The 22879-nt window shown below is 52.8% G+C and overlaps 6 protein-coding genes across 6 annotated transcripts; 5 read left to right on the forward strand and 1 right to left on the reverse strand.

Annotated features, from left to right (window-relative positions):
- Window positions 1-12: 12 nt before the first annotated feature.
- Window positions 13-3001, forward strand: PODANS_1_8840 (uncharacterized protein; the record flags this gene model as incomplete). The annotated part of the gene is made up of 5 exons (XM_001908508.1): window positions 13-417; window positions 478-736; window positions 783-1008; window positions 1080-2382; window positions 2450-3001. The coding sequence occupies 5 exons, from the start codon at window positions 13-15 to the stop codon at window positions 2999-3001; spliced, it is 2745 nt and encodes a 914-aa protein (XP_001908543.1).
- Window positions 3002-5236: 2235 nt separating this feature from the next.
- On the forward strand, window positions 5237-7433 carry PODANS_1_8850 (uncharacterized protein; the record flags this gene model as incomplete). The annotated part of the gene is made up of 2 exons (XM_001908509.1): window positions 5237-5635; window positions 5700-7433. 2 exons carry the CDS (start codon window positions 5237-5239, stop codon window positions 7431-7433), a joined length of 2133 nt encoding a protein of 710 aa, XP_001908544.1.
- Window positions 7434-9075: 1642 nt separating this feature from the next.
- On the forward strand, window positions 9076-10379 carry PODANS_1_8860 (uncharacterized protein; the record flags this gene model as incomplete). Its single annotated transcript, XM_001908510.1, has 2 exons — window positions 9076-9473; window positions 9542-10379. 2 exons carry the CDS (start codon window positions 9076-9078, stop codon window positions 10377-10379), a joined length of 1236 nt encoding a protein of 411 aa, XP_001908545.1.
- Window positions 10380-14370: 3991 nt separating this feature from the next.
- On the forward strand, window positions 14371-17840 carry PODANS_1_8870 (uncharacterized protein; the record flags this gene model as incomplete). The annotated part of the gene is made up of 4 exons (XM_001908511.1): window positions 14371-14557; window positions 14640-14794; window positions 14859-17670; window positions 17728-17840. The coding sequence occupies 4 exons, from the start codon at window positions 14371-14373 to the stop codon at window positions 17838-17840; spliced, it is 3267 nt and encodes a 1088-aa protein (XP_001908546.1).
- Window positions 17841-19763: 1923 nt separating this feature from the next.
- On the forward strand, window positions 19764-21387 carry PODANS_1_8880 (uncharacterized protein; the record flags this gene model as incomplete). Its single annotated transcript, XM_001908512.1, has 3 exons — window positions 19764-20125; window positions 20226-20276; window positions 20343-21387. The coding sequence occupies 3 exons, from the start codon at window positions 19764-19766 to the stop codon at window positions 21385-21387; spliced, it is 1458 nt and encodes a 485-aa protein (XP_001908547.1).
- Window positions 21388-21667: 280 nt separating this feature from the next.
- PODANS_1_8890 (uncharacterized protein) lies at window positions 21668-21994 on the reverse strand (the record flags this gene model as incomplete). The annotated part of the gene is made up of 2 exons (XM_001908513.1): window positions 21668-21916; window positions 21989-21994. 2 exons carry the CDS (start codon window positions 21992-21994, stop codon window positions 21668-21670), a joined length of 255 nt encoding a protein of 84 aa, XP_001908548.1.
- Between the last annotated feature and the right edge of the window lie 885 nt (window positions 21995-22879).

Below are 22879 nucleotides of genomic sequence, written 5' to 3' on the forward strand. Positions count from 1 at the left end.
AAGAGAGCCAAGATGACGACCATCACGCCCGTGGGGAGCCTTGAAATCAGCCCGGCCACCAGCCCAGGCATTGAAGACCCCAATGCCTCTCCCATCGGCAGTATCGATAGCAATGTGACCCCGGACACTGAGTTCTCACCGCCTGACAGCCCGTTTCGGCACCACGCTACCTTAGCTCCCGTCAAGGAGAAGCGGGAGCTGGCGAGGAAGAAACTTTCGACCTTGACCCTTGAGGAGAAGGTGGGGTCTACCAGTTTTCCAGCGAGAGGACTTTATGCTGACGTCGAACAGGTCTCCTTGCTAACCGCCGCAGACTTTTGGAGAACCAAGTCGATTCCGGAGAAGAACATTCCTGCAGTGAAGACCAGTGACGGGCCCAATGGTGCTCGTGGTGGCATTTTCGTGGGTGGAACAAAGGTAGGCTAACGCCCCTGGGGTTGGTTGTCTCCCTCGCTGTTGCGCTAACACTGTTGGCAGGCAGCCCTCTTCCCCTGCGGCATCTCGCTGGCAGCAACGTGGAACAAGGACATCCTCCGTCAGGTCGGTCAGCACCTTGCTGAGGAGGCGAAGGCTCGTCAGGCCAACATACTGCTTGCACCTACTGTGTGCATGCACAGACACCCACTTGGTGGAAGGAACTTTGAATCTTTCTCTGAAGACCCCCTTTTGACTGGCAAGCTTGCTGCTCAGTACATTCAAGGTCTTCAGGAGAATGGAGTGGCTGCTACCATCAAGCGTCAGTACCTACATATTCAACAATCTTGGAGACTGAAACTGACCAGATCTAGACTTTGTTGGCAACGAGCAGGAAACCCACCGGTTGACAATCGACTCCAAGATTGCCGAGAGGCCTCTTCGCGAGATCTACCTCCGTCCCTTCGAGATCGCGGTCCGCGAGGCCAAGCCATGGGCTGTCATGTCCTCATACAATCTGGTGAACGGTGTTCATGCCGATATGAACGAGCATCTCCTCAAAGATATTCTCCGTGGAGAATGGCAATTTGACGGGTGAGTGGCAACTTTGATTATCGGAGCCAAGCGATAAGCGAGCACGATCAACTGACCGACCCCTCCTGCAGAGCCGTCATCTCGGACTGGGGCGGCACCAACTCTACGGCGGAATCTGTCAAGCATGGGTGTGACATCGAGTTCCCCTACTCGACCAAATGGCGCTTTGAAAAGGTGCTCGAGGCTATCAAGGATGGCAAGCTCACCGAGGCTGATGTTGACCGAGCAGCCGAGAATGTGCTTACCCTTGTCGAGCGCGTCAAGGGCAGCGATATGACTGCTGAAGCAGAGGAACGCGAGGATGATCGGCACGAGACAAGAGAGCTTATCCGCGAGGCGGGCGTTCAGGGTCTTGCACTTCTCAAGAACGAGAGGTCTATTCTGCCTATCAACCCCAAGACGGCCAAGGTTGCTGTCATTGGTCCTAACGCCAACAGGGCCATCGCCGGTGGTGGTGGAAGCGCCAGTCTTAACCCTTACTACAACACCCTTCCCCTTGATAGCATCCGAAGGGTTGCTCAACAGCCTGTCACTTATGCTCAGGGATGTCACATTCACAAGTGGCTCCCTGTGGCATCTCCTTACTGCAGCGATAGGACTGGGAAGCAGGGTGTGACAATCGAGTGGTACAAGGGAGATCAGTTCCAAGGCCAGCCTGTTGTCACCCAGAGGCGGAGCAACACTGACTTGTTCCTTTGGGATTCGGCGCCTCTGGCTCAGGTTGGCCCGGAATGGTCGGCTATCGCCACGACCCATCTCACGCCGACTACTACTGGCAAGCACACCATCTCGTTCATGTCTGTCGGCCCAGGCAAGCTCTTTGTCAATGGTCGACTTGCGCTTGATCTTTGGGACTGGACAGAGGAAGGGGAGGCCATGTTTGATGGGTCTATCGACTATCTCGTCGAGGTTCAGATGGAGGCCGGCAGACCGGTGGAGCTTCGCGTCGAGATGACCAACGAGCTCCGGCCTATTGCCAAGCAGAAGCAGTTCAACATGACGCACAAGTACGGTGGTTGCCGTATCGGCTTCAAGGAGGAAGACCAGGTTGACTACCTCCAGGAAGCGGTCGATGCTGCCAAGGCTGCCGATGTCGCTGTTGTTATCGTTGGTCTGGATGCCGAGTGGGAGTCTGAGGGGTATGATCGTCAGACTATGGACCTGCCTTCTGATGGGAGCCAGGATCGTCTTGTGGAGGCTATTGTCAAGGCGAACCCGAACACGGTTGTGGTGAACCAGTCCGGGTCACCGGTGACGATGCCTTGGGCTGATAGGGTGCCTGCCATTATCCAGGCTTGGTATCAGGGGCAGGAGGCGGGGAATGCGCTGGCTGATGCGCTGTTTGGGTTGAAGAATCCTAGTGGGAAGTTGCCTGTAGGTTTCTACCCCCTATTCATCACCATATATATGCGAGCGAGTATGTTGCTAACGAAATCATCAGTGCACCTTTCCCAAACGCCTCCAAGACACGCCCGCCTACCACAACTGGCCGGGCGAGAACCTCGAGGTCGTTTACGGCGAGGGTCTCTACATTGGCTACCGGCACTACGACCGGACAAAGATTGCTCCTTTGTTCCCCTTTGGTCACGGGTTGTCTTACACCACCTTTGAATACGGGCGTCCCTCCCTCAGCTCCAAGGTCCTCACCCCCGACAACACCATCGAGCTTACTGTCGCGGTTAGCAACATCGGTGACGTTGCCGGGTTGGAGACGGTGCAGATCTATGTGAGGGATGAGAAGAGCAGGTTGCCAAGGCCGGAGAAGGAGCTGGCGGCGTTTGAAAAGGTGGAGTTGGAGGCTGGGGAGACGAAGCATTTGAGGATAGGGCTGGATAAGTATGCGGTTGGGTATTTCGACACGAGTTTGGGGAGGTGGATTGCTGAGGAGGGGAGGTTTGAGGTGCTTGTGGCGGCGAGCGCGGAGGATGTCAAGTATGTTTTGATCTCTCCCCCCCCTTTCATTTTTACTGTTTTGTGTTTGACATGGAGCTGACATGGTGATTAGGTACTCTGTTGGGTTTGAGGTCAAGGAGTCGTTTACTTGGGTGTTTTAGACGTCCTCCTCGAGAAGTGGACTCTTTTCTTTTTCTCGGTTTCTTCTTTTTCGATACCTTCTTTTCGGCATTGCATTATTTCGAGAGATTTTGTTTTTTTACTTTCTTTTTCTTCACTTTTTCAAAGGGCATGACACCGACAACCCCTGGGAAGACTACCTACTAGGGGTCACTGTTTGGTTTTTGCCTATGTAATGGGAACAGGGATGGATGGATATGGGTCACATCACTGGATAGGTAGTTATCGCTGCAGGACCTCCCTCCCCGACTGATGAAGGTTTTTTTTGGGGGGGTTGGGGGAACGGAGGGTGGGGAAATTCGGGAACGCAGGTAACGATGGGGGTCCCTTTTTCGCTATTCTGGTTGTTCGACTAAGTAGGCTTCGTCATTGTATATGGCACCGCCCGCCCTCTTGTAGCAGGGGGGGAGGGGCGTGGGGAGGGTTGTCTGCAGCGAGGGAAGAAAAAGACGGAAGGAAGATGCCTAAGGGCTGGTCTGGGTTGGATAGTATCCTGAAGCTTACCCACCAACGTTGTTGTGTTGCATTCACTACATTTGCTCCCACCCACACATGACATGTGCTTTGTCTTGATGCTCCGTGTAGTGAGGAGCATATCATGATAAATAACCCGGAGGACGGTAGCGAAGGTGGTGATGGTGTGCTTGTATACTGGTCTTTGGCTTGCTTGTAGTGTGTTGTGTAGCAGTAACTCTTCGAGGAGGCTCTTGACTGGAAGTGTCTCCAATGACAACGGGTTATATCATGGCCAAGATCCGGAATGGCACCGGATAGGTTGTGTGGCGCTGGTCACGATGTCGTAGTGAGTAGAGAGGCTATATAGGCTTACCAGACTTCTGGAGAGGTCCAGGTGTGCTATTTAGGGTGTGGGGCTATCTGTGATCATGAAGTTTAATATACCCCCACGGATAGTCTCCGAGGAGGACGTCTGCTTGTTGAATTGGAGTTGAAGAGGATGTGAGGCAAGGTGTGATGGGTAATATATTTCGGGACTGTCATGTGTGAGCTCCGTTCATCTCGTGTCCATCTGAATAGGCTTGTGGGGTCGTAGCTAGGTGGTGATGGATATGCTTAAACTAGAGTGCTGCCTAGACCTCGACTTTAAGCATACCCTTATGTTTTGTTGCTACCTGTGTTTGATATAGCAATTTTTGCGATCATTGAGATGATGAGCCAGTAGGTCTGTTGGATAATCAAAGGACCGCAAAGTGCTCCGTAGACCTGAGAAATTCGTGTCGTTTATTTAGCACGGCAGTGGGAATCTTGTTTCAGAGTGACGTTTCTGTTTTGTGACTCCGCCTCTCTGCTCAATCAACGAACCCCTGGGCTCCATTTCAACGACGCTCATGATGATGATGGGCGGATGTGCACCTATCATTGCGCACTCAGAAAGATTGGTGAGTTACCTCCGGAAAACGGAGACGAAAATCCATGTTGGCTGTCACACTGCAAAAACAAAACGCTGCTGTGTGACGCTGTTGAGAGTTTATACACTTTGCAGACCAGCATAATGCAAATGGTGGTGGTGGTTGGTGGAGAAAAGGGGGTCAACCGAGAAGCCCAAGATGCTGGGTCTGGCCACGCTTCAGCTGAGGCTAACATCGGGGACAGGGGGGCCTTTTGTTCCGATCCACTAATCTTCCATCTCCCACGTCTCCGCAACTGGAGCCGTTCCGTCGACAGGGGGTTAAACGAACGTCTGCCGTGGTCAGCAGCTTTGAGTTTGCCTTTTCCATCCTGCCATTTCTTTCTTTGTTTTTTTCTTATTATTTTTTCTTTTTGCTGAAAAGGAGAAGAGAAACGGGCGGTTATACTAAACGGAGCTATTTTCGATTGATTTTGGGAATTGAGTTCATCCCGTTTCCAGAATACACACACACTCGACGGAAGACACGGATAAAACGGCCCTGCACTTGTCTAATTTACGGATACCCTTTCCCCGCGTTTACGCACCCGACCTGAACCTTACCTTGGGGAGCCCGGCAGAAACCACCGTTTCCCATCTTCCCGGATCGACGAACCTTTCCCACGAAACCCTAGATCCTAGATCCCGAGCGTCACCGGACCGAGAATCACCTCTATCCCCTGCCGAACGAAAGAACACTTAACGGTTGCAGCAGCAGGGGCATGGCTGCTACCACCTCGCATCATCGTCATGGCCCGGCCGTATAACTATGGCGGCGGCAGCTACAAGCCAAAGCAGCAATCCACCAACAGCTGGAATCAACACGCCTACGGCTACTCGTCCAATTTCTTCAGTGGGGACGGTTCCAGCAATAATGGCAACAACACCTCCCTCGTCGAGGACTTTGTGGCCTTTGTGAAAAAGGCCCTCCGGGCTATGGTCAAGTTCTGGCGCGAACGTGGCCGGCGGATGGTGGTTACGGCGATTTATAATACGGTGCACCAAATAAAGAGGAATTTGACGTATAATCGGATACTCAGCGTTCCGCATTTGCTGGTTGGGTTCTGGGTTGTGGTGTTGCTTTGGGGGGAGAGATGGACTTTCCATTCCATGGTGGAAAACTGCGCGTGGGAGAATTGGGAGAACTGGGTATGTTTTTCCCTTTTGCTACTTCTGGCAGGCAGGGTGGCATGTGTGCTAACCATGACAACAGCCCGCCGGCGCCCAACCCCACCGCGTAGCCCTCGTTGCCGACCCCCAGCTCATCGATCCTCATTCTTACCCTGGCCGACCATGGCCAATACAAGCCCTGACGATTAAGTTGACGGACAACTACATGAAGCGTGGGTATGGTCAGCTTCAGGAGCAGCTCGACCCCGACAGTGTCTTCTTCCTCGGTGACCTCTTTGACGGCGGCAGAGAATGGAAGACGGCCCACGGCGACTTTAGAGACCCCTCGTGGGGACCACACCCGAAATCGGAACAGAAATACCTAAAGAGCTGGAACAAACACTATGGGGAGTTTTACTGGCTGAAGGAGTATGGCCGGTTTGGGGAGATATTCATCAAGCCGTGGATCAAGTCCGGGATGGAATCCGGCAAGGAACACAAGCGCAGGAAGTTCGTCACGAGCTTACCAGGAAATCACGACTTGGGGTTTGGGGCGGAGATCAAAGTCCCCGTGAGGAACCGATTCGAGACGTACTTTGGGGAAGGGAACAGGGTGGATGTTGTGGGGAATCACACGTTTGTTTCGGTCGACTCGGTGTCGATGAGTGCGGAAGTGTCGCCCGAGGCGGCGAGACATGACCTCAAGCCGATTTACATGCCTACCAAGATCTTTCTGGATAGGCTGCAATGGCTGAAGCCGATCGCGGTGGAGAAGGAGCTGAGGATGATGAGAGGGGAGGTGCCGGAGGTGCAGTTTAAGCACAGGATTGAGGAGGTGGATAAGGCGAATTTCAAAGACAAGCCCAGTCTTGGTACTGAAAAGACGCCGGAGCTGCCGACGATTCTGCTGAGCCATGTCCCGCTTTATCGACCGCCTGGGACGCCCTGCGGCCCGCTGAGGGAGAGACACCCCCCTGCGAAACCACCAAAGGGACAGACGGGGTCGGTGGTGCCTGATCATGGGAACGCTATTTCTGTTTCGAGGGGGTATCAGTATCAGAACGTGCTTGACGAGCAGCAGTCGATTAGTTTGTTGAAGAAGGTTGGCAATGTGGTTCACGCCTTTTCGGGGGATGATCATGACTATTGCGAGCTGGTGCACTCTGAGGAGCAGCGGAGGGTTAAGGAGATCACGGTGAAGAGTATCAGCATGGCGATGGGGGTGAATAAACCGGGGTTTGTCCTGGTTAGTCTGTGGAACCCACTGGACAGCGGGGGGAAGCCGCTTAATCCGGATCAGAAGCAGACGCTGCAGACGCACTTGTGCATTTTGCCTAGTCAGTTGAGCACGTATATTCGCTACGTGGGGTTTGCGATCATTTCGGTTATCATTTTGGTGGTGAGGGCGTTCTTGGTGCCGGTTTTGAAGCTCACGCCTTTTGCGCTGGAGCCGGAGGTGCAGGGGGTGCAGTATAGGGGGAGTGCACTGCTGCCTGTGTTCAAGGCAAAGGTGGAGGATTATGATGAGTTTAGGTTTCCTTCTAGTGGGCTGGGGTCTTCGAGAAGTGGTGGGGGGAAGGGGAGGGATAGGAGTGGTTCGAGTGTTGGTGGACATGGACATAGCAGGGAGAAGAGCAAGGGGAAGTGGAGGGGGCAGCCGAGGATAGAGATTAGGAGCGATGAGAGGGAGGAGGAGAAGTGGAGGCCGAAGGGGAGGGGGATGGGTTATAACAAGGGAAAGGATACGGTTGCGGCGGTGGTGGTGAGGGAGATGTGGACTACGATTTGGAGGGCGACGTGGATGGTTTTGGGGTGGTTTGGGTGGTTGAACTGGTAGGGGGGGTAATGTATATTTTCTGGGGGGGGGGAGAGGAGAGCTTTTGTATAAATTGAACACAGGAGGTGAAGCAAAAAGAGGGGGGGCATATATGTATGGGTTTGTGATTTTGAAGTGATATATATATATTGGTGTCTGGGTAGCATATTTTATGGATGGCATGGTGGTTTTTTCAACAGTGCGGCTCAGTGGTGTTCGGCTGCTGTTACCTCTTCTGCTACCGGTGCTTATCCTGGGATTTAAGAGAGATTTGACCCTAGATCTCATGACCTGACTTGATGATGATGAGCAACGCGCGGGCAGGCTTTCGATTGGCACTTTGTGCGAGGGTGGAGAGGTGTAGGTTACATGCTTGCGAAACAGACGCCTTGGAAGGAGGAGACGCGATCGAATTGCACCGTCACGCTTTCAGCGCGTCAAGTTCGCAACCGCGTTTAAAGTGGTTTTGTAGGTTGCAGGGGTGCACGATTGGGCGGTTGGCTGAGGGGGAGCTGCCAATGAGAATTCAGCCCTGTCGTGTGACGAGACAACGGGTGCATTTTTTTGCTGCAGGCACGCAGGAGGGAGCCGAGAGGGGGAGACGTGACGTGACGTGACGAAGGTGGAATGATAATGGGATTGTCTTGATATGGGGGAGTTATGACGAGTTGATATAGTGGGAAAGAGGGTTCAATTGGATAAGATACAAGCATAAAAACCGGGCTGGAAGTTCAAGATTTCAAGAATTTCAAGATCTGGAAACTACCCCGGACCCGGACCCCGATCGATGGCACCCACGTGACGTGTTAATTGATTTAAGTTTTTGACGCCAAAAGACCGCGTCTTTTCGCGTATCACAATGCGAGGGATAAATAAAGAAAAGAGGAAGCACTTAACTTAAATAGGGATGATCAAAACAGGATACCCCATTGTTCAGCCAGCCATCTGCATTTTTGAACTTGTCCTGATTTGTATAGTATTCCTTGTTTGCAAGGGCTGGCAGGCAGCAGCAGGATTTCCTTCCTGGGAGCGAGCGCGGCTGTTTGACCCTTTTTTTGTTGAAAGGTGATTAATCAATCGACTGTGCCTGACAACAACAGCTTGGACCTCCTCTTTGCGACCTCCTCCTTGACCTTGTCTTGTATCCAGCAGTGCTTGCTTGGTGTTTGGCGTGAAAGATAAACAATCCAATCGCAACTTCCTTCCTCTTTTTTTCTTCAGATTTCTCCACACAGCTTACACCGACTTTGAGCTTGTCTGTGCCTTTGTTGTCTTGTCAACGACGGCCCTTTTTCTCCCTCTCTCACTCTTCGACTTTGACTTTTTTTTTCTTTTTCACTTTGACCTTTTGATCTCGACTTTGCGTTGAGGAATCGAAAAATCTCACGACTTTATACAATATTACTTTCTGTAGCCCTTTTGAGGGGAGGGGGGGGTATCACCAGTGACAATAGCTTCGTTATCAAAGACTCTCCCTCGACAACTTTTCACCTTTACAACCTCTTTGTTTTCTTCTTCCCTTCTTCACCGACTACTATTACTCCGTCTCCGCCGACATATCCCAGCAACGACTCCACCACAACCTCACCGTCACCGCCTTCTTGTCCTCACCACAAACCCACCTCGATCAGTCCCTTCCTTTTTCGCCTCTTCTCTTCTCACAATGTCGACCCTCAAACGCAAAGCCGGCGCCCAAACAGGCGGAGCCGACGCGAAAAAGGTCAAGCAAGGAAGCATCATGTCTTTCTTCGGGAGCTCCCCGGCGGCGAAACCGTCAGCTACCAACAGCTCCGGCCTCCCCACCACCCCCAACTCATCCTTCACCGCGCCCACCGACCCAGCCGCCGCGAGGTTTGACAAGGACAAATGGGTGGCCACCCTGACGCCAGAGCAGAAAAGGCTGCTGCAGCTCGAGATTGACACCCTTGACGAGAGCTGGCTGGTGCACCTGAAGGATGAAATCGTCACAAAGGAGTTTTTGGATCTAAAGAGGTTTTTGGAGAGGGAGTATGCTGCTGGAAAAAAGATTTTTCCCCCAAAGGAGGATAGTTTAGCTCTATGGTATTGTTTCCCCCCTCTTTCCTTCATCCCCATCCATTCCCTTGCTAACATATATAATGATCACATAGGTCCCGACACACCCCCTTCACAACCACACGGATTGTAATTCTCGGTCAAGACCCCTACCACAACCACAACCAAGCCCACGGTCTGGCGTTTAGTGTCCTCCCCCCTACTCCTGCGCCCCCTTCGTTGAAAAACATATATACCTGCCTCGGAAAAGACTACCCCTCGTTCAACCCGCCCCCCAACAAGGCCGGGCTGTTGACTCCCTGGGCCAAACGTGGGGTTCTCATGCTCAACACGTGCCTTACCGTCCGCGCTCACGAGGCAAACTCGCATTCCAACCGCGGCTGGGAAAAGTTTACGCAAAAGTGCATTGATCTCGTCGCCGCCAAGCGAACAACGGGAGTGGTTTTTTTGGCGTGGGGCACGCCGGCTGGGAAGAGGGTGCTAAAGGTTGATCAGAAGAGGCATCTGGTGCTGAAGAGTGTGCACCCTTCTCCGCTGAGCGCGTCGAGGGGGTTTTTTCAGTGTGGGCACTTTAGGAAGGCGAATGAGTGGCTCGGCGAGAGGTATGGGCTGAAGGGGAGGGTGGACTGGGCGCTGAATGAGGGGGAGAGTGTCTTGGAGAGTGACGAGCCGAGTCCGAGGCCGAGGGTGGAGAAGGGGGAGGTTGCGAAACGGGTGGAGGAGGTGGTGAGGGGGGCGGTTATGGGACGGAGGGTGGATTTGAATGAGATTGCTAGGGGGTTAAGTAGGAGTCCGAAGGGGGGGAGTTGTTCGCCAAAGGAGGAGAAGGGGAAGAAGAAGGAGGAGGAGGTGGAGGGGGATGATGATGGGGAGAATGTGGATCCGGGGGAGGAGGAGGAGTGGGATGCTTTGATGAGGGAGAAGGGGTTGTAAAGGGGAGGGGTTGTGGGCTGTTTTTAGTTTTCGAACGCCTTTGTTTTGCGGGAGGTGTTTTTGACGGAAAGGGTCAGGCTGGTGTGCTTTGTGAGCAGTGTTTAGGTGTTGGAGAGGGGGCTTTTTGACGGGGTGTATCAAGGTTGATGATGTTCCCCGGGTTGCGAGGTGTCCAACTTTTTGCTTTTTTTGCGATCAGTTTTTGCAGGATTATTATGATGGAACACAAAGAATGATATATGGCATAAGGATGAAATTTGGCAAAGGAAACAGGGCTGGGTTAGCATCGTATGGATGGACTTGTATGGATTTATGAAAAAGAGGAAGGAAATTTGACTTTCTCTGACCTTATGTTTTGGCGGGAAGTTGCTCGGCTGGGAATTCGAGCATATGGTGTTTGCTTTTGCGTGTTTTGTTACTCTGTTGGTTGTTTAGATATATATCTATCGAGGAGCGTTTGAGATGACTTGATCAATAATTCTGGGGGGGGGGTTTTTTTCTCTAACATTGATATTTTGATTTGCGGTTTCATTTTGCGGTTTTTATTTTTAGAGTCAAGTCAAGGCCAATGATTTCTCCCAAAAAGGCTGGGAAAGCCAAGTGCCACGCCACCAGCCAATCTTCCCATTTTCTAGCTCTGGTGTGGCCGCATATAGCGACGCCCGTGGCGGAGATTTCACCAGATATATTTCGCCCAGTGAGACATTCCATACAATGGCATACTGCCCACCAGATAAGTGCTGTACAACTCAGGGGCTTCAAGTGACAGCTTCCGGGGCAGTCAAAAGTGGCGTGTTCCAGCTTCTGTACTCTGTGCTCTGGTGCGCCCTGCTGTGTAAATACTCACTCGCCCCCCTGAACCGATCGCAGAAAATACCACGCAGCCTCTCTGCATGCTCGAAAAAAAGCCATCCGAGAATTCGGTGGCGGTGTTTGGTGTTTCTTCCGTCAAAGCTGTAACTTGCTTCTTCGCAACTTGTGTGACCCAGCCGGTGATACCAACGGAAATTGAGCCGCCGCCAGTCTCAGGAGGTTGGCAACCGAATTTCTCGAATGGAAACCCTCGAAGAAAGTGGACACACTTCTCTGGATCGGCCCGGCCCGAGTCCTGATAACGAATTCCCGATGCCGATGAGGTTCGAGTCTTCTTTAACAACCGTCCGGCATCGCTTCCGAGTCACGGTATCAGATGGTCAGATCAGAACCACAGATCGGCTTTACTAGGTCGGCCGAAACGCTCCCTTGGTGATACTGTCCGGGAACTTTCACACCAAGAACGCAGACTTGATCGTTTCAGCAAACGAGTGAACGGAGGCACAACCGACGGGATGGTGCACGAGTAATGACCCCTCTGCATCTTTAATAATGACATCACTGTATCTGTTCCTGCATTTGTCGTCGAGTCTGTGCCATCCGCACCTGAGGGTTAGCGTGCCGGCAGATGGCGAGGCCTGCCCGGGGTATCCTATGCTGATGAGTACGGGGATGGTGCTGGAACAACATGAGAGCAGATCCCCCAAGTCTGAGAGCCGCAATTCCCGTACCACGGCGAGAAAATGTGGGTAACGGACAACATGTAGTCCCAGTGTTTACCTTGTGATGATAACAAGAACACATCAGGGTCTAAAGAAGCTTACACCGGAAGAAGCCGAGTTCCTAGACAGGAAGGCGGCCCGCCTGAAGGAGAACCGTGATTGGCTGGGAGGCGGCGATCAAGGGTCTGGAGATCAAGCTGCGACATGGCCGATGTTGTCCGGGTCATGCCAGCTCTTGGGGAGAGTGGGGGGAGATAGCTCGGCAAGCTACGGGATCGCAGCATGGACTGGAAGCTTGCATCGAATTGCGAACGGATATCTGCGACGGCGCGAGAGTTACCGAGTTGACGGATGGCTGGGGTGTTGTTGATCGAGAACTTCACGGTAGCGAGGGCTAGTGTCTAGAGGGCTTTGAGCTCCATGTAGTAAAGCTGGCTGTAGGTATCACGAGCATGATGCCGTGCATGCTCGTCCGATCATGATTTTTACTGTCAAGGGCCAAAGCGAGGGCTCTGCTGCTTCTTGACTGACAGCTTGCAGGCGAGCGCATGCAGGTCCAGTCCAGGGTGGCAGCATTCATGCGGGCATGCTCCGACATGCCGCTCCCCCTCCAACCACAACCCAACCCGGAAGCTCAACATGCCCGAGTCGATAGCTGGGGAGCAGACAGTCAGTAGCCGTGTCTCAGTGCAATGCGTTTAAGTCTGGTTGGTTGCCCGAATGCCGGAGACATGGCGGTGATCGCACTCTTGTTCATGGAGGGAATGGCGTCGGGTTGACAGCGAAGCGTGCAGATGGAGCACTTTTTGCTGGCTGGAACCGTCCTATGGCCGGGCACCGAGAGACCAGCGCTGCCAACACAGATGCAGATGGGGAGCTTCCAGCTTGTTTCTCGGCCAAGGTTAGCTCATCGTCAGCCAATGAAGCTGATGTGTGTTGTCACTCCCCGGATCGTGCGGAGGAGCAGTATCATGAGTCCATGACGAGCGGTTGGACAGAGAGGGCAGCCCCACCCCCAACGCTTTCCAGTGATATTCCGCATCGGCCAGAGGATGGAGTACAGACAACGGCGAACATCTCCCCGGTGGAGGTGGAGGTTTTCTGGTAAGGTAGTCTGGGGTGCTGCAGGTCGGTGTAAGTGAGCCGAGCAGTGGATGTCTTGTACCTACATCAAGTGCCGAGCGAGCCATGTTCATCTCAAGGGTACCACAGAGGGGTCGCGGCCAGCGGATGTGGTCGAGGAGGCGTGTGTGTGAGTGTGTGTATGTATTGGAATATTTGACATTTTGGGAGTAGTTCTCTGGCGACTTATGAACTCCCACGTGTGCGGGATTCGGGATATTCTTATTCAAGAATAAAAAAAATGCTGGAGACAAAAAGATGTCCAGTCAAGAGTCAGGATGGCCAGTCTCGAATTTCAGCGGAGCCAGGATGAAACAAGGGAATGAGATCACGGAGGCACAACAACAGGCAGGTACCCTGTGAGCAACCCCCACTTGTCACGAACGTCGCCGCGTCGGGCACAACTCCAGGAGGGAGCGACTCAGCCTGGCACCCAATCTTCAAGGCTAGAGATCCATGAGGACACCCCAGCCTCAAACCGTAAAAACAGCCCGTCTCTCTCCCTGAAGGAAAAACCAGTTGGCTCATTCATCATCTGTGCCTGGAGGTACTACACAGTAGATGAGAAAAAGAGGGAGCGCCGCGGCTCATTTAAAAGAATCAAGCGCCCGGGGCCCGGAACACAGCTTCACTTTCACACCTGAGAAATATAATATTCGGTCCTGGTCTGTTCCTGAACGGGCTTGCAGCAAATCGTTAGCAATTGCAGCTCGACACAGCAACTAAACCTAATTCAGCCTGTCACCCAAGACACAAGGTCACTTTTGGCCCACGTCCCCGCGAAACGCTACTTTGATCAAGAACCCACGCGCCCTCCCGACCCAGTGAAGCAATTTCCTGGGGGCCTGCTCGACCCGGCCGCCATCACAGTTCCAGCGCCCCTGAAGAACAGCTCGCCGCCCGCCTGAAGACAGAGAGTGGGAGACAATCGTCTCTTTTCCATTCTCACCATTTTCAACATTCTCAGTCAAATTCTCCTTCTCCGAGCACTCATTTTGCCTCTCTCTTTTGATACCTGATACCTTAGATACCCTGGCCACCTCAGCCTTGCTGTTTAGCGGGACGTACTGCCCAATCGAGACACCACCACCACCACACCCCCCCCCCAGACCGCCGCCAATTGCTCTCTCGCTCACCCACTCAGCTGTGAGCTCGCCGACCAAAATAAATATTTCTTTTTTTTTTCTCTTCTTCCAAAAGATAGCATATTTTACGCCAGCTCCCGCCGCCCACCCACCGTCTTTTCTCCCCCGCTCAACCCAGTTTTCGACCATTGAATGTTTCGGTCTTCCACTCCTGACCCTCCAAAATCCAAGACACGCTTCTGGAACAAGATGCCGAGTCTTTTCTCCCGCCTCAAGGGCAAGGACGGGAAGAAATCCAAAAAGGGCCAGCTCGATCTCGACGACCAATTAGCAAAGAAACCACGATGGGAGGGCGACGCCTGGGCTCGCAAGACGGTCGACCCTGAGGAGGTGGAGGAATTGCTTCGATTTTCTACAGAAGAGCTCAAGGCGCGAGGTACGATGACATCAATTTCGGCACTGCTGCTGCTGCGCCCGCCCTCCACTCCCCCATCAATTCGCTAACGGCTAGCTTGCAGCTCTCGATCTTCCCTTTTTACTACTTCCCTTCCGACCAACGTCGGACCCGAGTGCTGTTCGCACCTTTGTGCGACACTTTTTCGGCAACAGAGATGGCGCCCAAACACTGTATGGAGAGGCATTGGCGCAGGAGCTGCGCATGACGGAGCCCATGGTACGACTAAAACATAGTTGAGGGTGGTGCTGGTTTGAGACTCGATACTGATTTTGTGGCACAGGTTATCTCGGGCGTTGTGAAATGGTGCTGGAGCAGACTTCCGGGCGGTGTGGTAGGATGGGATTCTTATGAGTTGTTCAGCCTTGGAGAGCAAGACTCGAACCTGGCCAGAGACTCTTTCAAGACCTTTATTCCGCTCAGCTTTGAGAACAGAAAGGCGCAGGCACAAATCGTCTTTCACTTTTTCGACCTGCTGTCGGCAGTTGCCGCCCACGGGAAGACGAACGGGTTCGGCGGGCGCAAGCTCTCACGGATGGCTGCATGGTGGGCTTTCGAGCAGACCGAAGCCGACAGGGCCAATGGGTTCGAGGGCGCGTACAAGGCGTGGCTCAAGGCTGCCGATGCTACAAGCCATCTTTTCTTTGCATACCTCAGATCCCTCGCGCCAGAACCAGTGGTTGGCGGCATTTCGCTTCTACCCATGTCGTTGCAGAAGCTTCTCCAGGAGACCGAATACCCGCCGCAGAGGCCCCATCTCTTGCAAACATCTACTTACAGGGTTGCCATGATAGTCGATACTGTTTCACCAACACCGTTTGCCCTCTTGAGACGAGCCAACCACTTCCAATACCGCGACGACGACCGAGCTTTGAAGCAGTGGTCTGAATACGAGGATCCCATCAAGGCCCTGACCGAGGAGTGCGTCAGAGTTCTTCGGGCCATCTCGGCCGCGAACCAGTCACACGCCGTTTCGAGTTCGAAACACTCCACCAGTCTTCGTGACGCTTCGTGGTCTCGATTTGAGGACATTGGGTTTGCGAGTGCTCTGGAGGAGGAAGACGAATTGGACGACTCGCTGGCAGTTCAACGACGACAGCAGGGAATGCGGAACACGCCCGCCTCTGGCAACGACTTAGGACGGCCAACAACACCATCCTGGGCCGACTTTTTGTCTTCGGGTTTCGTTGACGAGAAGAACAACACGAGCCACTTGCTGCCGCCTGACAAGGTCCTTCCCCCCATCGAGACGAACCTCCGCCAACGCAGCTCGCAGTCCCACAGACCGAGACTCGAGAACGAAAACCATCTTGAACCTGGCGAGCTCGCTAGCATCACCCGCTTCGATCTTGATGATGCTTTCTGGTGGGTTTGGCTGACCAGTTTGGCTCCTGAGGAGACTTCGGAAAGGAAGTCTACTTTTGGGCGCTGTGCCGTGATTGAGACTATTATTCGAGATGGTCGCTGGTTGGTCATGGAGGAAATCGTCAAGGGCGCTGCCCCTGATCCGGCCGAGGGAGCCTACATTGCGGAGAAGAAGGGCTTCTTCAGTTGGACCCGCCGTTCCAAGACTTCTGGCCTGAACAGGAGAAAGTCGACCGCAGGAAAGCATGCTTTGGAAAAGAGCGATAATTACCTGAACACGAGCTCCACCATGGGCTTCAGCAAGACCAGCATTGGCCCTGACCAGCAAGCCAAGATTCAGGCAGCTGCGCAACAGCTCCAGGCCCAGGAGAGGCAAAAGGCCCAACCCCAGGCCGTGGAGCGGAGGGGGAGGAGCGATGCCGACTACATGCACGAGAAGACCAACAGCGTCTTCACACTGCAGGCGAGCATCCTTAATGAGGCGTCTCCGGCTGTCAAGTGGGCGAACAAGTATGACAAGGACGCGATTAGAGAGGCCTATTTGGCAGATAACAGCGCCGGCCGTGGCGGTAGCACAGCTTCTAGCGTCAACGGAATCACTCCTCCTGCTGCAAATGGCAATGAGCGTCCTCCTCAGCCGCCTCCCAAGTCAACACCGCAACCTCAACCTGCCCCGATCACTATCCCCGCACCCGCTACTGTTACTCCTCGGACAGAAACGCCGACCCCAGAGACGCCCAGGGCCACAGAGAAGGAGCTGGAAGCACCCAAAGATGTCCACCCTGTCGAACGGGTATCTGACGGTGGAGGTCGTAGCACGCCTGCGCCTCCACCCAAGCCCAAGGATCAGGTCGCCAACGTCACTAGCATGGAGTTGACTCGTGAGCAAATGGTTTCGCCCGAGCCAGATAGCCCGGAAAGGAAGCAGAATAAGCTGCAGAAGGAATTATCCAAGAGTCCCACTGCTACCGGCGGCTTCAGGAAACTGTTTGGTCGTGCTAGGAGGTCATCCAAGGTGCCTGATAGCGCTCCTGAGCAGCTCAACACCATGCTTGCTTCCCCAACAGCTGCCGCTGCCGCTGCCCCCGTCAAGGCCGTCGCCCCTGAGCAACCTCCGAAGCAGGAAACTCCTCAGCCATTGCCCCCCAAGGTTGAGCCGGCTACGGCCCTTCCTGCTCGCAAGGCGGTTCCTCCCGCGGCGGCTCCTGCTGCCGCCCCAGCTCCCACCCCAGTGGCTGCTGCTCCTGAGCCTCAGACCGAACCCACCTATGAGCCGTCTGTTCATGAGGATGTGTCCCGCGTCAACACTCGGGATGCTGCCGCTGCCAGCGAGGAGTTCTCCCGCTTTGATCAGGGACCTCTCCTTGACCAGCCCGCGTTTGTTCCGGATGAAGAGGACACCGACACTGATGATGCCGTGCCCCCTCCTATTGCCCGGCACTCGTCCCGCTCCCCTCTGCCATCGCCTGCGTTGCCACAAGCTCCCAAGCAACAGGCACCCGCACCTGCACCTGCGCCAGCTAAGCGTCAGCTTCCAGCGCCGGCGCCCGCCGTACCCGAGGCGATGGATCGCTGGGCTCAGATTCGTAAGAACGCTGCTGAGCGCGCGGCCCAGCGTGGCCCGGCTTCTCCTGCCTCTCCACCGCCGCCAGTATCGCCAGAGATGCGGAGACCTGCTCCCAGGTTTGCCAGAAAGGACGAGACCGATGGGGACACCAGCGGTGAAGAGAGTAAGTTCTTTTTGTGCCCACCAACCATGATTGAATCCAACTAACGGTCTGTTCCAGCTATCGAGTCCCGGGTAGCCCGCATCAAGGCCAGAGTGGCCGAGTTGACCAGTAATCAGGAAGGCATGGGCGGACCAGGTGCTCGCTCACCACCGCCTCCGATTCGTCGTTAGGAGCGATACAGTTGCGGTTTTCCAATCAGATCTCGGCGAAAAGATACAGAGGCTGCTTCTGGAGAGCGGAGGGCCTCGTTAATGAATCGCCAGTATCTTTATTACTTGACATGATTTTCACTGTCAACGCCAACACGAAACCCTATAGAGAACGGACAGAGGGGTGGGGTGATAACAAAAGCAAAAAAGCGAAATTTTCTTCTCGAGATTTTGAGGTGGCATTTTTTGGTGTACACACACACACACACACACACACACACACACACACGGACACACACAGCCACACACATTATTACACAGTCATGTTTATTGTTTTTTTTCTTTTTTTTTTCTGCAGACTATTACCCCCAGGCCTTGTTGTTTTTTCTGCTTTTGCAAAGTCTTTTGCTGTTGTTGCTGCTGCTGTTGTTGTTGTTATTTACTTTGTTGTTTTTTCTGATGGTGTGTTGTTGTGTGTGGGATACCCGTTTGTCTTTAATGTTTGAGAGGGACAGAATTTCAAAAGGGGGGGAGGGGAGCGAGGGGCAGAAGAGGGAGAGGAAATTTGCAAGGTTTAGTTGTATGAAAGTAATATACCACTTTTTAATGTTTTGTTCTTTTGTGTGTTTAAAGCTGCTTGTTCTTTTGGCTTTTTTTTTGGGCGATTTTAGTGGGGGGGTTCATTGCTATACTATTACCGTTCTGCGGCGTATGATACCACCGTATATGATACTTTTTGTTCAATCTGGAAGAGTCAAAGATGGGTAGTTTTTGGGGGTTGGGATAAATGGTAATGTTCTTCTCTTCACACGGGATGCTATGTTGGGAGGTGAGACATTTTAGCTGGAGGGGTTGAATATATCTTGGTAACGATCTCAAGCCACGATTTGGCATGCCAGAGAGAGAGAGAGAGAGAGAGAGAGAGTGGGTGATTGATCGCCACGCGGGGAGGTAAGTGGTTGAGTCTGTTGTTGCAAGGAAGTTGTGAGTGCAGGTCCATTTCTACATGTGGCAGGGTTCGCAGTGGTGTGGGTGGGCGGGTGGTGCTTTCTTGAGAGGTTGGGCAGTGCCAGACGTTTGCTCCTTATCTCGAGTAAGTACAGAATCACCACTGCACCTACCGAAGAGTATGTATGTACCGGAAGATTTTGGCTTGATATACTATGTATACCCGACTTTGGCGGCATAAACGTTTTTGCACATCTCCCGAAGATATGGGGGAGGGAGTAGGTGGTCGGTAGATCGGAGGTAGTTACAAGCTTTTTGGTGATCTTCAGGGCAGGATGTGATCGTCGATGGACCGGATTGACATCAACAAACACCAATCGCAGAAGAAGAGGTTATCGCCGGACGGTTTAAAGGATGGGGAGATCATTTGTCTGCTGGGTTTTGGATATTGCGACTCTGCCGGAGCTTCTCCCGCGGGGTTATAGTAGGGGTCTGAGGTATAGTGCTCATACCACCTTGCTCGGTGCTGGGAGCCGTGAGGATTTCGGCTTTGTCTAACGATTCTCCTAGGTTCCGTTGTACAGTATCCAACCTCACTTCGATCAGGTACCCAGTTCATGTTTCGACGGCCCGGTCATCCCGATCAGAAACTGGGAAGGAAAAGAGTTCCAATCTCAGTCAGCTCAGGCTAAAGATAGGTTTTTGTGTCTGGATCAATGACACGGTCGGATGTCGACGAAGAATGTGGGACAGGATCGGTCTGGAGCAGGTTTCTCTCGCGCGCTTTCATATTTCAACGAGGCGAAAGTTCCCATCCCTTCCTTGGTGTGCCCAGAAGATCTAGAATGTGGCCGTCGACATTCCTTACCGGTTCTACGCTGAACCTACATTCCTTTGCCCTCAAACACTTTACGCGTGGGTTGCTTTAAAACCACCTACCTTCACATCACCTCCAGTCCTTTCTGTGTCAGCAGATTTTGAGAGGGTAGGTTGAAAATGTTAACCACAGCTACGATCCTCGTCCCCTTTTTGCTTGGTGGATTCCAAGTCGTGAAGGCGGCACCGAAGCAGGTTATTCAGTTAAGTCCGCAGGAGGGGCTGGAGATTGTGTGCAATGCGGGGAGGTCTACGACGGTGACGGTTACGAGGACGGTGGAGGTTGCGAGGACGGTTTCGGTGATGGTTACCACGGGTGCACCGCAGGCTTCGGTTGGGGTGGTACGGAGTAGCTCCGGCTTGAGGGTGGTGTCGAGTAGTTCGAGGACTGGGACGGTGCCGTCGAGTACTGCTGGGTCTGTTGTTGGGGGTGGGGGTGGGAATGGGACGGCCCTTAGGAATGCGGTTTATTTTACGAATTGGTGAGTTCTTATCAACAATGAGTGGAGAGGCAAGGGGGCTAATGGTGAATAGGGGCATCTACGGCAACAACTTCCAGCCTCAGGACTTGCCGGCCGACAGGATCACGCATGTGCTGTATTCGTTTGCGGATATTGCTTCTAATGGGGAGGTGTAGGTTTCTTATCTTTTCACATGCACAAGAAAACCGAGAACGCGGGCTAAGTGATCAACACACAGATTCTCCTCAGACACCTACTCCGACCTCGAAAAGCGCTACCCGACCGACTCCTGGAACGACCAAGGCAACAACGCCTACGGCTGCGTCAAGCAGATGTACCTCCTCAAGAAGAAGCACCGCCAGCTCAAGGTGCTGCTTTCCATCGGCGGGTGGACGTACTCGCCCAAATTCGCCCCCGTGGCTGCCACCGCCGCTGGCCGCAAAAGGTTTTGCTCTTCGGCGGTGAAGCTGGTCCAAGACTGGGGGTTTGACGGGTTGGATATCGACTGGGAGTATCCCGCCTCTGCGACCGAAGCCGCTGATTTTGTTTCGCTGCTGAAAGAGTGCAGAGAGGCCTTGGATGAGTACTCTGCCAAGCACGCAAAGGGGTATCACATGCCTATTACTATTGCTTGTCCGGCGGGTCCGACGCATTATGGCCAGATGGATATCCCACGGATGGATAAGTATATTGACGCGTGGCATCTTATGGCGTATGACTATGCCGGGTCGTGGGATAGTGTCTCGGGGCATCAGAGCAATGTTTTCCTTAGCACGACTAACCCGAACTCTACAAAATTCTCGACGGAGAAGGCGGTGAATGATTATGTGGCCAAGGGGGTCGCGCCAGGGAAGATTGTGCTGGGACTGCCGCTTTATGGGAGGGGGTTTGAGGCTACGAGTGGGCCGGGGAGGCCGTATAATGGAATTGGCGAGGGGTCGGCGCAGGCGGGGATTTGGAATTATAAGGATTTGCCTAGGCCGGGGGCGAAAGAGTTTTGGGATGAGCAGGCGGTTGCGGCGTGGAGTTTTGATGAGAGGAAGCAGGAGTTTATTAGTTATGATACGGTTAGGAGTGCGGTGGAGAAGGTGAAGTATTTGAAGGGGAAGGGGTTGGGGGGGACGGTGTTTTGGGAGGCGGCGGGGGATAAGGTGAGGGAGGAGGAGAGTTTGGTGAGGACGGTGGTGAGGGAGTTTGGGGGGACGAATAAGTTGGCGGGGGCTTTGAACCTGTTGAGTTATCCAGTTAGTGAGTACGATAATATTAGGGCGGGAATGCCTTGATAGGGGGTTGTGATGGGAGGGTTGGGTGGTGTTTTGTTTTGCAATTTTGTACATATTGGTTTGTTTTTTTGGTTCGGGACGTTTACCACTTCTTGTCTCTCGTTTTAGGACACCTTGTCTGGCTTCGGTTTCATGTTGGAGTTTGTATTGCTCTTCTTCTTTTGCAATTTTTTGGCCTGATACTATAGCAATACGGCCATCTTTGATGATGAATAATTTCCAGGTTTCCTTGACTTCATCACCGCCTGTCTGCTATCCAGCGTCCACATTCCTTCTTCCACTACATATCAGCGACGCATTTACACCAGTCAAAGCACGGCGACTCCTCATGGCCCGATTTTTTCGTCTTGACCTCGTTGTTATCGTCACAATAGAACCCGAGGTCTTTGCAGTCCTGGCTCACGTCCAAGTCGGCGATAGGACATTGGAGTACAAGGAGTGCTGACTCGGCTTTGGGGATCTTTGGTGAACTGATCAGGGCAAAAGTTTGACCGGTGCCCGTCACCAACAGAGCGAGTGCCGCAATCAACTACCAGGTAAGATGAAAAGTGTGTGAGATATTTCTGGCTAAACAAGTGTGCTAAGTCAACTGGAGGCATACCTTCATGTTTTTGATGGAGTTTTGCCTCAGTCTTCGTCAGATTTAGTGGCAAGGCTGTTGATTGACCGACTTGGACTGGATGAATTCACGTAGTGGAAAGGAACAAAGCTGCTGTTATACCTCCAGGCCGCAGTATCACACCAACTCGGTCCCGGCAACCTTTTTTCGGAGCACAGTAACCTCAAGTAATGTTGCATACATCGTCGTCCAAGTGGTTACAATGTTTCATGATATTTCCCCAGAGTCAGGTTACTCCTGAATGATATTTTCCCATGCTCAAGTTACAGGATGTACAACGCTAGGCCCCTTTCTTCACAAACGAACACACTTGCACCATTCAAAGCAAGGTGACTCTTCAAACCCAGCTTCGACGGCTTGAACCGACCCATCGTCTTCGCAGTAGAAGCCGTAGTCTTCACATTCTTTGGCCACGTTCAAGTCTGCAATGGGGCAGTCAAGATGGCCTAGCTGCTCGTCGGGTGTTGTTGTAGCATCGGGGGTGGCTGGGAGGGCAAGGCCTACTGCTGCGAGGGCAAGTATAGCGAGGGTGGTGAGCTGAGAGGTGTTAGTATTCATCTAGATATCTGAAACTAGGTAGAATCATGCCTTCATGGTTGGTGACTGTTGGGGGTGCTCGATGACGGTTGATGGTAGGTTTTGAATTGTTCCGCACGGCCGTTCGGAAGATCTGAGACAAAAGGAATGCGCCTGTACCAATCACTAACTATTTGACACATTCGCTATATATTGCTAAACACTCGAACGTATGATAAATTTATGTACCAGAAAAATTACTTATTACATTAATTTTATAACACACAATAAGCTCATATTCAGACCAATTCCTTCTCTCTTTCGTAAATTAAACCAAAACTACAAAAACTTATTCTA

Source organism: Podospora anserina, chromosome 1 (assembly GCF_000226545.1).
Source record: "Podospora anserina S mat+ genomic DNA chromosome 1, supercontig 2".
In the NCBI taxonomy this organism is placed as follows: domain Eukaryota; kingdom Fungi; phylum Ascomycota; class Sordariomycetes; order Sordariales; family Podosporaceae; genus Podospora; species Podospora anserina.